The sequence below is a fragment of the Chiloscyllium punctatum genome, chromosome 40 (genome assembly GCF_047496795.1).
Source record: "Chiloscyllium punctatum isolate Juve2018m chromosome 40, sChiPun1.3, whole genome shotgun sequence".
In the NCBI taxonomy this organism is placed as follows: domain Eukaryota; kingdom Metazoa; phylum Chordata; class Chondrichthyes; order Orectolobiformes; family Hemiscylliidae; genus Chiloscyllium; species Chiloscyllium punctatum.
In genome coordinates this window covers 12,397,351-12,412,239 of record NC_092778.1, presented here as the reverse complement: position 1 = coordinate 12,412,239, position 14,889 = coordinate 12,397,351, and the positions used below count along the sequence as shown (strand labels likewise).

Sequence of the window (14,889 nt, the reverse complement as noted above, 5' to 3'; positions counted from 1 at the left end):
TTTATCACAAGCAGTTTCTTAATAACTTCGCATGTTTCTCAGTCTGTAATCCAAATACAGTATTGTTTTCTAGTAGATATTGCTCAGGACGAATACTCCTTTTGGGGCATCCTGAAAGAAGACAGGCAATAGGTGCGTTGAACATGTCATCTTGCAATAATAAATGAGATGCAGATGGGTAGTTTCAACCAACTTGTGGGCTTGTGTCAATCAGCAAATGTGTGGGGGAGTGATGTTTGCAGGGACAGGGAAGGGGTGTTGAGTGGAGGTCCTAGTGAGTAATTCCCGTGTATGTGATATTCTATCAGGCTCTGCAGCGGAGTACAGTGCACCTGGTTGGGAAAGGACACCCATTTCTTTTTGACAGTGGCATTGTGGAGTTAGATTATGCTAAAAATGGTTTGAGAGAGACTAATTGTGAGACACAACATATTGCAATAGTCTACGTTTGTAGTGTCTTTGTTAAGGATTTGGTCCAGGGTACAGAAGTATTGACCTTGGATGGCACAAAAGGTGTCATATTCCAGTCCTGGTGGTCATGTGTCCAGATGACCACCAGTACTCACATAAGCAGTTGAGCCCTTTGTCGCTGCATTGGCCAGTCTTCTCCCTTGTCCAAGGTGACTTTGAAATGGCTTTTTTGCAAAGGAGTACTTCAGCAACTGTCCTGACCCAGGCTGGACATATTCCACTCTGGACAGGGGTAGGAGATGGCCAATATACCACTCTGCATCATAGGCCACTGTGAGGTCAAATAGCAATCTGCTATTCTTCAGGTTCCTTTGGAAGCCATTTTCAATGTAGATGATGAAAGCTTTCACTTGATTATATGTGCTGTGCCCTTAGGAAAACCAGCTTCATTGATATTAAAGACAGCCTCTACTGCTGGAGATGTGAGTTCAAAGATTTTAATGTACATGGAAATTATTTAAATTGGTCAATAGCTGGCCATGAATATGCAGTCTTTTTCAGGTTTTGAAATGATTTTTGCTAGAAGCCAAACCTTTTGTGAGTGAGTTTGAGCTGATCATTTTTGTGTAAAACTGAGCCATTCAGGTATGAGCATGAGACAAAGTTGTTTCAGGAATTCCAGTGAAATAAGGTCATATTTCAGCCCCTCTAATGTTTTCTCCAGTTTAATTTTCTTGAAGGATCAGGCATGCCACGATCTATGTGTTCACATTGTATTTTTACAGTTGGTTATATGTGACATATATTGTATTGATTTTTTTTCTAATGGTGTCCTTGCCATATGTGAATGATTGGTGATTTAGTTCAGAGTGATTGGTGATTTAGTATAGGTGATTTTTGGACTGCTTTAAGACGGTGAATTTAGACTCAATACTTCTGATTGGGATGAGTGAAATTGAGCTCTGCTGTCATTTCTTCCCAATATGCACCATGAGAGACTTGATCAAATGCTATTTCAGGAGCACCTGATGATCCATATTCAAGTGCTGATATCATTATTCCACAGGAATATTATGAATGGGTATAGTTAGGGTGATAGGGTGTAAAGTCTAAATATATTTTGGTCAACCAACCATACAAATGAGTTGGTGAAAAACTCAATTTTCTGTATTATATCTTTCACCGTTAGCAAAACACGATCCAGAGTTCTTGTACATGAATCTTGAGATTCTGTTTCACAGCCCCTCCATTTTGGAATCACTAACTTCGCACAGAACAAGAACAGGCCTATTATATCCTTTCTCCCATCTATTTTGCAGCATACAACCTTAAATTCCCCTGGGATCTATATCAGAACGTTACTGCCTGACAGCCCTGCTGCCTGTGATGGGAGACTCAGGATAGGTGATAGAATCCTGGCAGTAAATGGAACCAGCTTAATTGGAGCAGATTATGACAGGTAATCACAGTTTCTTATGCAATGAAATATAAACATTTCTCTCCAGCAAATCCACCTCCCTCCATCAATAAAGCCTACCTTTTAACACTTAATGTCTTCCTCCCTTACTCAGAAATTTTATTGGGAACAAAAGGTGAGAGCAGATTTTAGTTCAATTGATGGTGCCTCTTGTTTAAAAAAAAAGTCACATTGCCAAAATGAAAAAAAACTCAGCAAATGATCAGTAATACAACCCTCTCCTTAAATTCTCCACCACTTAGTTGATTGGCAAAGCTTTAAAACAGAAGGCCCTCAGGAAATTTTGACTGAAAATTTCAAAATATTCAAATTCACATTTTGAGTTGTGAAAGAAATTATGAAACATAAAAATGATCAATAATATTTTAAATCATTTGGAAAGGAGTTTTTTCTAGACATGACATTATTGAAGGATGTTCATAGTGCAGTATTTGGTAATATTACAAGTTGGTGTGTACATGACACACCAGGTGGTTACTTAAGTCCTAATAAGTCATCGACCCTGCACTAATCAGCAAGTTACGATGTTTTTGCTGCATTGTGTATTTTAGATCAGACTTGCATTCCAAATATTTGGAATAGTCTTAAGTTGAGCACGTGTTGAAGACTCAGAGTTCCTGACTGCAATGTCCTAATTTCTTGCTTCTGATTACAGTGCAGTTAACCTGATCCGATCAGCAGGCGAGAGACCAAGATTCCTTATTGCCAAGTCAGATTTCCTCATTGCTGAGAAGATCAGTGCATCATCATGTTAGTCTTCACTCACTGAACCAGGGAACAAAGAGTGATCAGTAAACCTTAGTTTATTTGCCCTCTTCATTCCTTCATAGCTAAAGAGTAGAAGAACAACTCCTCACAAATCAGTCTACCTTAGTATCTGTGATAACTGTTCATATCCATCTTAAAGTTAAACAACTTTACTATTTGCCAAACACGATTTAAGAATTGTTCCATCTTCACCTTTTAAATGCTGAACCAAAAACAGTGAATTTGTTTATATAAAGACTTTTCTCAACCAGTACTTATTTTTGACTGAATTCAGCACTTCAGTTCAAAGACACAACATCCATGAATGATTCAAAATCAGTTCACATCCTTCAGGTACTTACATTCATGTCTTTGCTTAGGTACTGAAAGTTCATTGTAGAGTTATGAATGTACCTGTATTATCCAGCAAGCACCATGATGCTATAAAATAGAGCAACCTAAAATCTAAACAAAATGAATTAATTCAGTGAATATTCCCATTTCTTAAAATGAGGGAAAACATGGACATCTCATTGCAACAGATGCTGTCATCCTCTCATTTAACTGCAAATGTGTAACAATGTGTACAAAGGAGAGAGCAGTCACAATGGGAAATGAAGATAAGATGAACTTTGACAATATCTGATAGTTTTATAATTTAACACTAAGGACTACATTAGTATTTGCTTGTTTTAGTGATAGGGTAGAATTTGAATTTGATAGCGAATGAACAGCCTGTTTTACATCCTTGCCAATTTCACAGTAGAAACAAAGGAGGGGGGATTAAATAGGCTAACTATCACATTTAAAATAGACCCCAAGGATTTTGAGCAGTGGGATTTTAACCTCTTAATTTTCAAAACTGGCAGCTACAATAATTTTTTTTTACAAAACTTTAGACAGTAACTTCAGCGTAATTATCACAATTAAATCCAGAATTAATTGACAGAGAGCAGCTCTAGACTTGGTCGTTGTAATCTCCAGGATTTCTAACGTAGGTAACTGATGGGAACAATGCCAGAGCTGGGCTGTGCTGATCGATCATTGTACAGTAATAAAATCTTCAATTAGAGGAAATTGATATTAAGGATGTAAAAATGTTACTGTGTTATGAACCTCTGTGCCGTATCACCACCCATGTCCATTAAATAGACCCAAATTGATTGATCATCATTTTAAAGTTTTTGAACCTAATTTCTTCCAAGTTTAATGGTAAATTTCTGAATGTCATAAGTCATAGTATATCGCTGATGTGGCATACGTTCCTCAAAGAACTTTAGTAAAGCTTCAATTAATCAGGGCCAACAGGGAAAAGTGTTCTAATGTTGTTACTAAATGTACATTAGCTGACCCACTGATGTATTCATAAGGAATTACTCTAAAATATCAATTGTGCCCTAGCAGTATTCTGTAGAACTATTCAATGTCAGTTAGCTATTAGGTGAACGCATGCCTTCTGACAGAAAGGCAAAGATAATCAGTAAATTAGTATCTTAATGAATAGTAATTGTTTTAATTAATTTAATAAGCTGTATAGCAGGCAGCTGTCCAGTATTGGTAAATTGTACTTGAATGCACTCTGAGAATGACTGAAATATCTACATAAATATATTTTGATTGCACTCAGAATTAATTTGGAGATCCGTTTCATGCTCCCTTTGGATCTAAATCCATTATGATTTATGATTCCATCTCTAACAACCTTGTTTTAATGACCACTGGTGCGATGGTCTTTCTGGAATCTTTTTTAAAGGCAATACTATATTAAATGTCAGAAATTCAGAAATGAACATTCATAGATAGATCTTTCTAAGATCTTTTATCTCACTATTTAAAGTTTTTGATTTTTTAAACATGTTTTGAAAAAACATACTTTGAGTAACACAGTCAGAAGTCCCATGACACAAGGTTGTAGTTCAACAGGTTTATTTGAAATCACACGCTTTCAGAGTACTGCTATGAAGTGGGTCACCTGGTGACGCTGCAGCCCTCCGAAAGCTAGTGATTTCAAATTTATCCCCTCCGGTCCAACACAGGCACTTCAACATCTTGAGTAACACAATTAATGTAATTACTTGGTAATTCTTTGTCTCCCACTGGAAACACTCATCTGAGTTTGGCTCAGTTGGTTAACCACAGTAAGTCATTGAGATGTGCAGCACGGAAACAGACCCTTCGGTCCAAACGTACTTGCCGACCAGATATACCAATCCAATCTAGTCCCATCTGCCATCACCTGGCCCATATCCCTCCAAACCCTTCCTATTCATATACCCATCCAAATACCTTTTAAATGTTGCAATTGTACCAGCCTCCACCACTTCCTCTGGCAGCTCATTCCATACATGTACCACCCTCTGTGAAAAGGTTGCCCCCCCCTTAGGTCTCTTTTATATCTTTCCCCTCTCACCCTAAACCTATGCCCTCTAGTTCCGGACTCCCCAAACCCAGGGAAAAGACTTTGTCTATTTATCTTATCCATGCCCCTCATGATTTTATAAATCTCTATAAAATCACCCCTTAGCCTCCAATGCTCCAGAAGAAACAGCCCCAGCCTGTTCAGCCTCTCCCTATAGCTCAAATCCTCCAACTCTGGCAACATCCTTGTAAATGTTTTCTGAACCCTTTCAAGTTTCACAATGTCTTTCTGATAGGAAGGAGACCAGAATTGCATGCAATATTTCAACAGTGGCCTAACCAATGTCCTGTACAGCTGCAACATGACCTTTCAACTTCTGTACTCCATACTCTGACCAATAAAGGAAAGCATGCCAAACGCCGCCTTCACTATCCTATCTACCTGCAACTCCACTTTCAAGGAGCTATAAATCTGCATTCCAAGGTTTTTGTTCAGCAACACTCCCTAGGACTTTACCATTGTGTAGACGTCCTGCTAAGATTTGCTTTCCCACAATGCAGCACCAAACATTTATCTGAATTAAACTCCATCTGCCACTTCTCAGCCCATTGGCCCATCTGGTCAAGATCCTGTTGTAATCTGAGGTAACCTCCATCGCTGTTCACTACACCTCCAATTTTGGTGTCATCTGCAAACTTACTAACTGTACCTCTTATGCTTACATCCAAATCATTTATGTAAATGACAAAAAGTAGTGGACCCAGCACCGATCCTTGTGGCACTCCACTGGTCACAGGCCTCCAGTCTGAAAAACAACCCTCCACCACCACCCTGTGTTCTACCTTTGAGCCTGTTCTGAATCCAAATGGCTAGTTCTCCCTGTATTCCATGAGATCTAACCTTGCTAATCAGTCTCCCATGGGGAACCTTGTCGAATGCCTTACTGAAGTCCATATAGATCACATCGACCGCTCTGTCTTCCTCAATCCTCTGTTTCCTCTTCAAAAAACTCGGTCAAGTTTGTGAGACATGATTTCCCACGCACAAAGCCATGTTCACTATCCCTAATTAGTCCTTGCCTTTCCAAATACATGTACATCCCGTCTCTCAGGATTCCCTCCAACAACTTGCCCACCACCGACATCAGGCTCACTGGTCTGTAGTTCCCTGGCTTATCCTTACCACCTTTCTTTAACAGTGACCATATTAGCCAACTTCCAGTCTTCTGGCACCTCACCTGTGACTATCAGTGATACAAATATCTCAGCAAGGGCCCAACAATCACTTCCCTCGGTTCACACAGAGTTCTAGGGTACACCTGATCAGATTCTGGGGATTTATCCACTTTTATGCATTTCAAGACATCCAGCACTTCCTCCTTTGTAATATGGACATTTTCCAAGATGTCACCATCTATTTCTCTACATTCTATATCTTTCATGTCCTTTTCCACAGTAAATACTGATGCAAAAAACTCATTTAGTATCTCCCCCGTTTTCTGCAACTCCACACAAAGGCCACCTTGCTGATCTTTGAGGGACCTTAGTAGCTCCATAGTTACCCTTTTGTCCTTAAAGTATTTGTACAAATCCTTTGGATTCTCCTTAATTCTATTTGCCAAAGCTATCTCATGTCCCCTTTTTGCCCTCTTAAGTATACTCCTACTGCCTTTGTAGACTTAAGGATTCACTCTCTCTATCCTGTCTACCTGATATATGCTTCCTTCTTTTTCCTAACCAAACCCTCACTTTCTTTAGTTATCCAGCATTCCCTATACCTACCAGCTTTTCCTTTCACCTTAACAGGAATATACTGTCTCTGGACTCTGGTTATCTCATTTCTTAAAGGCTTCCCATTTTTCAGCCGTCCCTTTATTTGCGAACATTTGCTCCCAATCAGCTTTTGAAAGTTCTTTCGCCTAATACCGTCAAAATTGGCCTTTCTCCAATTTAGAACTTCAACTTTTAGATCTGGTCTATCCTTTTCCATCGCTTTTTAAAAAACTAATAGAATTATGGTCGCTGGGCCCAAAGTGCTCCCCCACTGACAACCTCAGTCACCTGCCCTGCCTTATTTCCCAAGAATAGATCAAGTTTTGCACCTTCTCTAGTAGGTACATCCACATGCTGAATTAGAAACTTTTCTTGTACTTACTTAAAATCCTTTCCATCTAACCCCTTACCACTATGGCAGTCCCAGTCTATGTTTGGACAGTTAAAATCTCCTACCATAACCATACTCTTATTCTTACAGATAACGGAGATCTCCTTACAAATTAGTTTCTCAATTTCCCTCTGACTATTAGGGGGGTCTATAATACAATCCCAATAAGGTGATCATCCCTTTCTTCTCAGTTCCACCCAAATAACTTCCTTGGATGTATTGCTGGGAATATCCTCCCTCAGTACAGCTGTAATGCTATCCTTCCAAAAGCATTTGTATCCTGGAACATTAAGCTGCCAGTCCTGCCCATCCCTGAGCCACGTTTCTGTGATTGCTATGATATCCCAGTCCCATGTTTCTAACCATGCCCTGAGTTCATCTGCCTTCCCTGTTAGGCCTCTTGCATCAAAATAAATGCAGTTTAATTTATCAGACCTACCTTGTTATCTGCTTTGTCCCTGCCTGTTTGACTCGCTTCTGTTCTCAAATGTACCAGTCTCCGATTGATCTCTTTCCTTACTATCTCCCTGGGTCCCACCACCACCCGCACCCCCACCTTACTAGTTGGAATCCTCCCAAGCTGCTCTAGCAAATCTCCCTGCCAGTATGTTAGTCCCCTTCCAATTTAGGTGCAATCAGTCCTTCTTGTACAGGTCACTTCTACTCCAAAAGAGATTAGAATGATCCAAATGTGAATCCTTCTTCAATACACCAGTTCCTCGGCCATGCATTCATCTGCTTTATCCTCCTATTCCTATCCTCATTAGCTCATAGCACTGGGAATCATAGAGTCATAGAGATGTACAGCATGGAAACAGACCCTTCGGTCCAACCCGTCCATACCGACCAGATATCCCAACCCAATCTAGTCCCACCTGCCAGCACCTGGCCCATATCCCTCCAAACCCTTCCTATTCATATCCCCATCCAAATGCCTCTTAAATGTTTCAATTGTATCAGCCTCCACCATGTCCTCTGGCAGCTCATTCCATACACATACCACCCTCTGCGTGAAAAGGTTGCCTCTTAGGTCTCTTTTATATCTTTCCCCTCTCACCCTAAACCTATGCCCTCTTGTTCTGGACTCCCCAACTCCAGGGAAAAGATTTTGCCTCTTTATCCTGTCCATGCCCTTCATAATAATAATCCAGATATTACTACTCGAGGACTTTTTTAAATTCCTGCCTAACTCTCTAATCTCCCTTCAGATTCTCAACCTTTTCCCTTCCTATGTCATTGGTCCCAATGTGTACAATGACCTCCTGCTGGCCCTTCTCCCCCTTGAGAACATTCTGCACCCTCTGAGACATCCTTGATCCTGGCACCAGGGAAGCAACACACCGTTCTGATTTTTCACTGCTGACCAAAGAAATGTCTGTCTGTACATCAGACCAGAGAGTTTCCCTAACACAACTGATCTCTTGGAACTTGATGTACCCCTCATTGCATTAGAGCCAGTCTTAAAACCATAAACTTGGCTGTTCATGCTACATTCCCCTGAGAATCGATCACCTCCGACATTTTCCAAAACAGCACACTTGTTTGAAATGGGGATAGCCACAGAAGAATCCTGCACTAACTGCCTCTCTTACCTTTCCTGGAGTTAACCCATTTATGTGACTGTATCTGCAACTTTTCCCCCTTCCTCTAACTACCATCCACCATATCCCCTTGCTCTTGTAAATTCCTCATTGCCTCTTATCTCTCCAACTGACCCATAGGATTCTCAACCATAAGCATTTACTGCAGGTATAATCCTCAGTAACCCGTAACTCTCCCTAAACTCCCACATCCGACAAGAAGAGCATGTCATTCTACTAAAGGCCATTTTTGCTTCTTTCAATCTGCTGACCCAGAAAATAGCACTCTCCTATTCCTCTACAAAACACTGCTCCAGGTTAATAATATAACCTATAAGTATTAATTTAAGTTTAATTAAGAGGTATTTCTCCATAAGACATCTAATCAAGAAAGAACCCACTCTACTCACTACTGCAGACTTACTGTAAGGCCACACTTAAATATTCACTTCTGTTTCTGTGCTGTGACCTCTCCCAAACAGGTTCCTCCAAGTTTAGTGTGAATTTCATTGTTTGTTAATTTTCCCAGGTGCACTCTGATGTCCAGCGATACATGAATTCAAACAGCAAAGGCAGTAACTGTGCAGGTTCACTGTAGTGTCAGTTTCTTTCTCTCTCTCTGTCCTGCACGGACCTCACCATATGCTTCTTTTGTCTGTTCCCCTCTCCCTTTTAAAACTGTTGTTTTGACTTTTTTTCTCTCCAAAGTTCCAAAACAATGCAATAGCATATAAAAATACCTCAAAAAACGAGCAGCTGTTACAACCAGAAATTTTTCCTGTCCTCCATCTTGGATTACCCAGAATCCTCAGGAATTTGTATTACGTCTTGAGGTTGGCGTTTCAGCTAAAAGTGCAGTCTTTTGTCTGCTTTGGGCAGCAGTAAAGATAAATGTTCTTGAAGATAGTTTGGAAGTAGCTTAAGTTGCATCAGTTTTCACTTATTTCACTGCCATCTGTGGTACCTCGCCACAAAGACTTGCCTAAATTACAGTAATTTGAAGGAAAGTTTGAAGTGATGAAATGAATCGTAAACTTGGAAGTTAGTGCGTTTGCTCTTAGATGCACCTGTAATCGGGATGCGAACCAACTGCTTCTTAAAAGATCATTAGCATTTTGGGCATGAATTGTTGGTGTAACTATAATATGTCCAAGGAACTAGTTGCTATGAATGAAACAGCAACAATGATGTCCACAGTCATTGGGCGAGCAGTCCTTAACCTGGATTAAAGTTCCAAGCTTCATGAATGGTATGACAACTCCAGCAGTACCTTACTGAAGCAAAGCTGCCTCAGCAAAGGTGCTCTTGTGTAATCCCATTGTAGCAATAGTGCTATTAGGAGACCTGCTTAGCTAGGGCTTTTAAGGAGGTCCCTCCTATCCTGCCTTCTCAGAGAATTTCTCCCTGCTGCCACATCCTTCTCTGCCCTTTAGATAAAGGGGACATTTTGCCATTGGTTGGAGTCAAACCTATCACAGGGGAAGATGGCTGGGGTTGATGGAGACCAATCATCCCAGACCCAGGAACATTGCAGATGTCCTCAGGATAATGTCCTGAACCCAACCATCTTGGGTTGTCTCATCAATGATAAGGTCAGAAGTGAGAAAGTTTGCTGATCTTTAAACAATGTTCTATACCATTCGCAACTCAGTCTGTGTCTGCATGCAGCTGCAATTGCTGATACTATATTCCACTGTTACTGGGTCCTTCACAGCTGTGTGTGTGAGCTTGCAAGTAGACACTAACATTCAAGAGCAGTTAAGGATGGGCAATAAATGCTATGCTCACCTGAGCAAAACACCAGGTGCATTACTGAATGTACCTGGAGACATGAGCATCTTCGGCTGGGTTATAGTCTGCATGGCTCGTGATCATGTACCCTCAAGCCTCCTATGAGGATTCATTAGCTAACTGAACTAGTTTCTGCAGAGTGGCTGAAGACCCTGTATAGGGGATAGAAAACAATACAATACAAAGTTAGAAAATTGCATGTTACAGTTATGCACATACTTATTTCACTGACTGGATAATAGTGTTAACAAGTGTATAATGAATGTGCCACATGGCTATCTGATATTGCATTGTCTCTGGTTACCTCACTTACTGATGTTTTGTGCTTTAGAGAGAGTATTATGGCATGTAGTGAGTTGATGGATGAAAGGCATTTGTTGAGAGTAACTGAAAGAGATTGCACAATAATAACTGCAAATGGTTATCAGATAAATGGGAATATGAGAAAATGTACAGACATTTGGTGTATAGAAGGAAAAGTGGTATACTGAGTGATTATAGGCTACAATGTCTTCCATACAAAATCCTCAGTGTGAGGTTATCAGATCACTAATTCTTGAGTTTGTGTTTTTGAAAATTTTTTTTGATGCGTGCAGTATGAACTATTGTGTGCAGCATATGTCTTTAATCAACAAATTCCAAATTAATAGACCATGATACCAGCTCTTCAAGCTAACACCTGCAGTGATAGTTCTGTTTTGCTTTATGGTTTATTATGAGATCCATTTTGTTACAGGAAGCAGTGTTTTCACTTTATGGATATTGACGGTCAAAGACTTTTTTAAAACCTCTAATTACCACCTCCTCAAAAGTTAAACAATGTAAACAGACAAGTATTCCATCCACATGATTGACGTTGATTGTAGAGGGAACATTAGCATCTATTCCATTCGTATTAAAGAGGTTTTAACCACCAGTACCACTTTAAACTTAAACCTCACATGAACTGCTCATGCATATTGCCAAAATAGCCTTATTTTACTTCAATACAATATGGAATTCCTGAAGAAGGGCTTGTGCCCAAAACGTCTATTCTCCTGCTCCTTTGATGCTGCCTGACCTGCTGCATTTTTCCAGCAACACACTTGAGCTCTGATCTCCAGCATCTGCAGTCCTCACTTTCTCCCAATTCAGTATGGACAGTCAGGTGACAAATTAACAAATTTAAAAATCAAAATTTGTATTTTGAACATCACACTACATTCCACATCTAAACGACACACACTGTAAGAGTAGTTTTCCGATGGTGATTCCGTAGTAAATTTCCTGAATTCCTGAACAAAACCTTGTTCCTGTGAGGCATTACAAAAGGAACTGCTTACCAACTCAGTTTTTATGCAAACAAGTGACATTATTAAAATGTGCTTTAAAGTCCAGTCATTATTTTATTATTTACTTTTATCTCCATTATATGTATTTTATGTTAATACAACTGTTCAAATAATATATTTTTAATGTAAGACTTATATAGAACTTTTCAGAATGTATTTCAAATATGTACTCAAATGGTATAAATTTCTATTTCTGAAGAATTCTATGCAAATAAACACTACTTTCATGGATTAACAACAACTTTTCTTCTTTGGAACTGTTATTTTTAACCCTGCAGGATTTAGCACATTCATGGAAATTTAATCAATTGTCCACATTTAACCCAATCGATCAGTATGGTATGAAATGTGATTTTTCTTTCCTCGCTCATTGCTATGTCTTGTATTATACAGTTTTTTGTTTATTGTAATAACTGGAATATGTATGTTGGAGAAACTGAGCAGGTCTGGCAGCAGAGTTAATGTTTCAGGTCCAGTAACCCTTCAATCAGAACTATTCTGAAGAAAGGTCTTATTTCAGCAATACTCAAATTGTGTAGAACCAATGACTTCCATTCACCAAATATTCATCCCACAGGGATCTGTTCTTTGGCCTCTATTCTTTTTGTACTTTTTAATAAATGACTTGGATGAAGAATTCAAAGAATGGGTTAGTAACTTTGCCAATGTCACAAAGGTCAGTGGTGTTGTAGGTTTTGTAGACTGCAACAGCCCTCGACACTAAGACATTGACGATGCTGAGAAGTGGCAGATGGAGTTTAACCTGGATAAAATGTGAAGTAATTCATTTGGAAGGTAGAATTTGAATGCTGAATACAGGGTTAAAGACAGGATTCTTAGCAGTATGGAGGAACAGTGGGATCTTGGGGTCCACCTACATAGATTCCTTAAAGTTGCCATCAAGTTGATAGAGTTGTTAAGGGGGAATATGGTGCTTTGGCTTTCATTTACAGGGGAGATGTCAGAGGACAGTTCTTTACGCAGAGATTGGTGGATGTATGGAATGCACTGCCAGGGGTTAGTGGTAGAGTTAGAGAGATTAGAGACATTTAAGCAACTCTTGGATAGGCACATGCAGGTAGTAATTGGAGGGGTGTGTTGGTCAGGTTCATCTTAGATCAAGATAAATGCTCAGCCCAATATCATGGGCCAAAAGACCTGTACTATTTGATTTTATGTTAATGGTCTAATTGTAATGGACAAACATTGAACACTTCTTAATCTGTTTGATTTTTGGCATAGCTTTTAGAAGACTTCATAAAAATGGAAGAACATTTGTAAATATTTCTTAGAAAACACACACATTTCAGAGATTTTATGCAGAGAATCCTGGTGCTGGCTCTCTCTGCAGCACTTTGCTGATAGTCCTCAAGGTGAGTGGTAATGAAGCATTGGTATCCTTGTACCACCTTGGATTGACAATGTCCACAGAGGATCCCAATATAACCTGAGCTACATTTGGAACTTTTAACAGATTGTTGAGCTCAGTGGCACGGGTCAGGATTTCTTGAATATCATCTTCACTGTACATGGAGGAAATCATAGCATTGCGTACAAAAGGCCGCATCTTAGACAGGAACATAGAGACCCTGGAGAGAAAAAAAAGTATCCTTTAAATTAAAGATTTCTGAGTAATTCCAATTTAACAAACAGCTTACAAATAAATGATTTTACAAAAAGCAGTGTTTTTTGATTAGGTTAGATTCCCTACAGTGTGGAAAGAGGCCCTTCAGCCCAACAAGTCTGTACCGACCCTCCGAACCATAATGCACCTAACACTATGGGCAATTTAGCAAGGCCAATTCACCTGACCTGCACATCTTTGGACTATGGGAGGAAACCCACACAGACAGTCACCCAATGCTGGAATCAAACCTGGGTCCCTGGTGGTGTGAGGCAGCAGTGCTAACCACTGAGCCACCATGCCGCCCCAGTTTTCTTAATACTTTTTAAAACTGGAATGTTACATATACACAGCTTAAAAAAAACTTCAGTGTGAAATCACAGGGCAATTTTGTTTCTGAAAGGCTAAGTTGCAAGTAAAATAATTAATTTCACCCACATGGTGTACTTCAATTTTTGTGAGTATTGTTCAGTATGGACACTCAGGGGCTTCAAGTTAAAATTTTTCATTTTCAAGATACAAAAGACATGAATAGGTTTATGTTTTACATTAGAGGAAGACCCAGAATGCCATTGGATCCCTGCTAAGCTCATTTCTAAGGGCAATACGCCTGGTTTAATATTTTAAAAAAGCTTGGCTGCTTCTGTCAATCATCTAACTAATGCATTCCTCTGCCACTGAGAACTCTATTAGTGTACAATATAATTGCTTTTCAAGCATTACTTTATTGTAAATTTTCCTTTCTAGAACAAACAACTACTTTCTTTTATCAAAAACAGAAACAAAATTCAGTGGGTCTGGCAGCAGCTATAGGAAGAAGACAGTTAATGTTCCAGATGCAGTGACTCTTGGTCAGAAAATTATTCATTAGTTCTGATGAAGAGTCACTGGACTTAATATTAACTCTGCTTTATCTGCACACTTGCTGCCAGACCTGCTGAGTTTCACCAGCAATTTATGTTTCATATTTCCCATATCCACAGTTATCTCCATTACTACTTCCTTTTTATTTATTCAGAGCGAGTTCAGGATTTGTGGCTCGGGTGCTGGTTGCAGTAGTTGTGGGTATGTTCACCGAGCTGGGAAGTTGATGTGCAGATGTTTCATTCCCTGTCTAGGTGACATCTTCAGCGTTTTGGAGCCTCCCGTGAAGTGTTGTTGAGCTGTCTCTTCTGGAATTTATTTGGTTCCGTTCCTGCGTTCCAGTTGTTTGTTGCAGTGGTCAATATATCGGACTGGGACAACATTACATTCATAGGACAAGCTAAACAGAGGACAGCCAGAGAATTTCTAGAGGCATGGCACTCATCCATGGGCTCCATCAATAAACTCATTGACCTAGACCCAATATACTGACAACTGCAACAAACAACCAGAACCAGAAGCAGCAGGAGCAGAACAAATAA

General features: G+C 39.7%; 2 protein-coding genes across 2 annotated transcripts in view; one reads left to right on the top strand and one right to left on the bottom strand.

Annotated features, from left to right (window-relative positions):
- radil (Ras association and DIL domains) overlaps nucleotides 1-11,175 on the top strand; it is a 121,633-nt gene extending 110,458 nt beyond the window's left edge. Inside the window, exons 15-16 of the mRNA XM_072559303.1 lie at nucleotides 1,731-1,870; nucleotides 2,544-11,175. Of these exons, the coding sequence (XP_072415404.1) occupies nucleotides 1,731-1,870; nucleotides 2,544-2,643 (240 nt within the window). The 3' untranslated portion in view covers nucleotides 2,644-11,175. The remainder of the gene's footprint in view (nucleotides 1-1,730; nucleotides 1,871-2,543) is intronic.
- Nucleotides 11,176-11,687: 512 nt separating this feature from the next.
- The window catches only part of ap5z1 (adaptor related protein complex 5 subunit zeta 1), a 67,328-nt gene continuing 64,126 nt past the window's right edge, over nucleotides 11,688-14,889 (bottom strand). Inside the window, exon 17 of the mRNA XM_072559305.1 lies at nucleotides 11,688-13,448. Within this exon, the coding sequence (XP_072415406.1) occupies nucleotides 13,175-13,448 (274 nt within the window). The 3' untranslated portion in view covers nucleotides 11,688-13,174. The remainder of the gene's footprint in view (nucleotides 13,449-14,889) is intronic.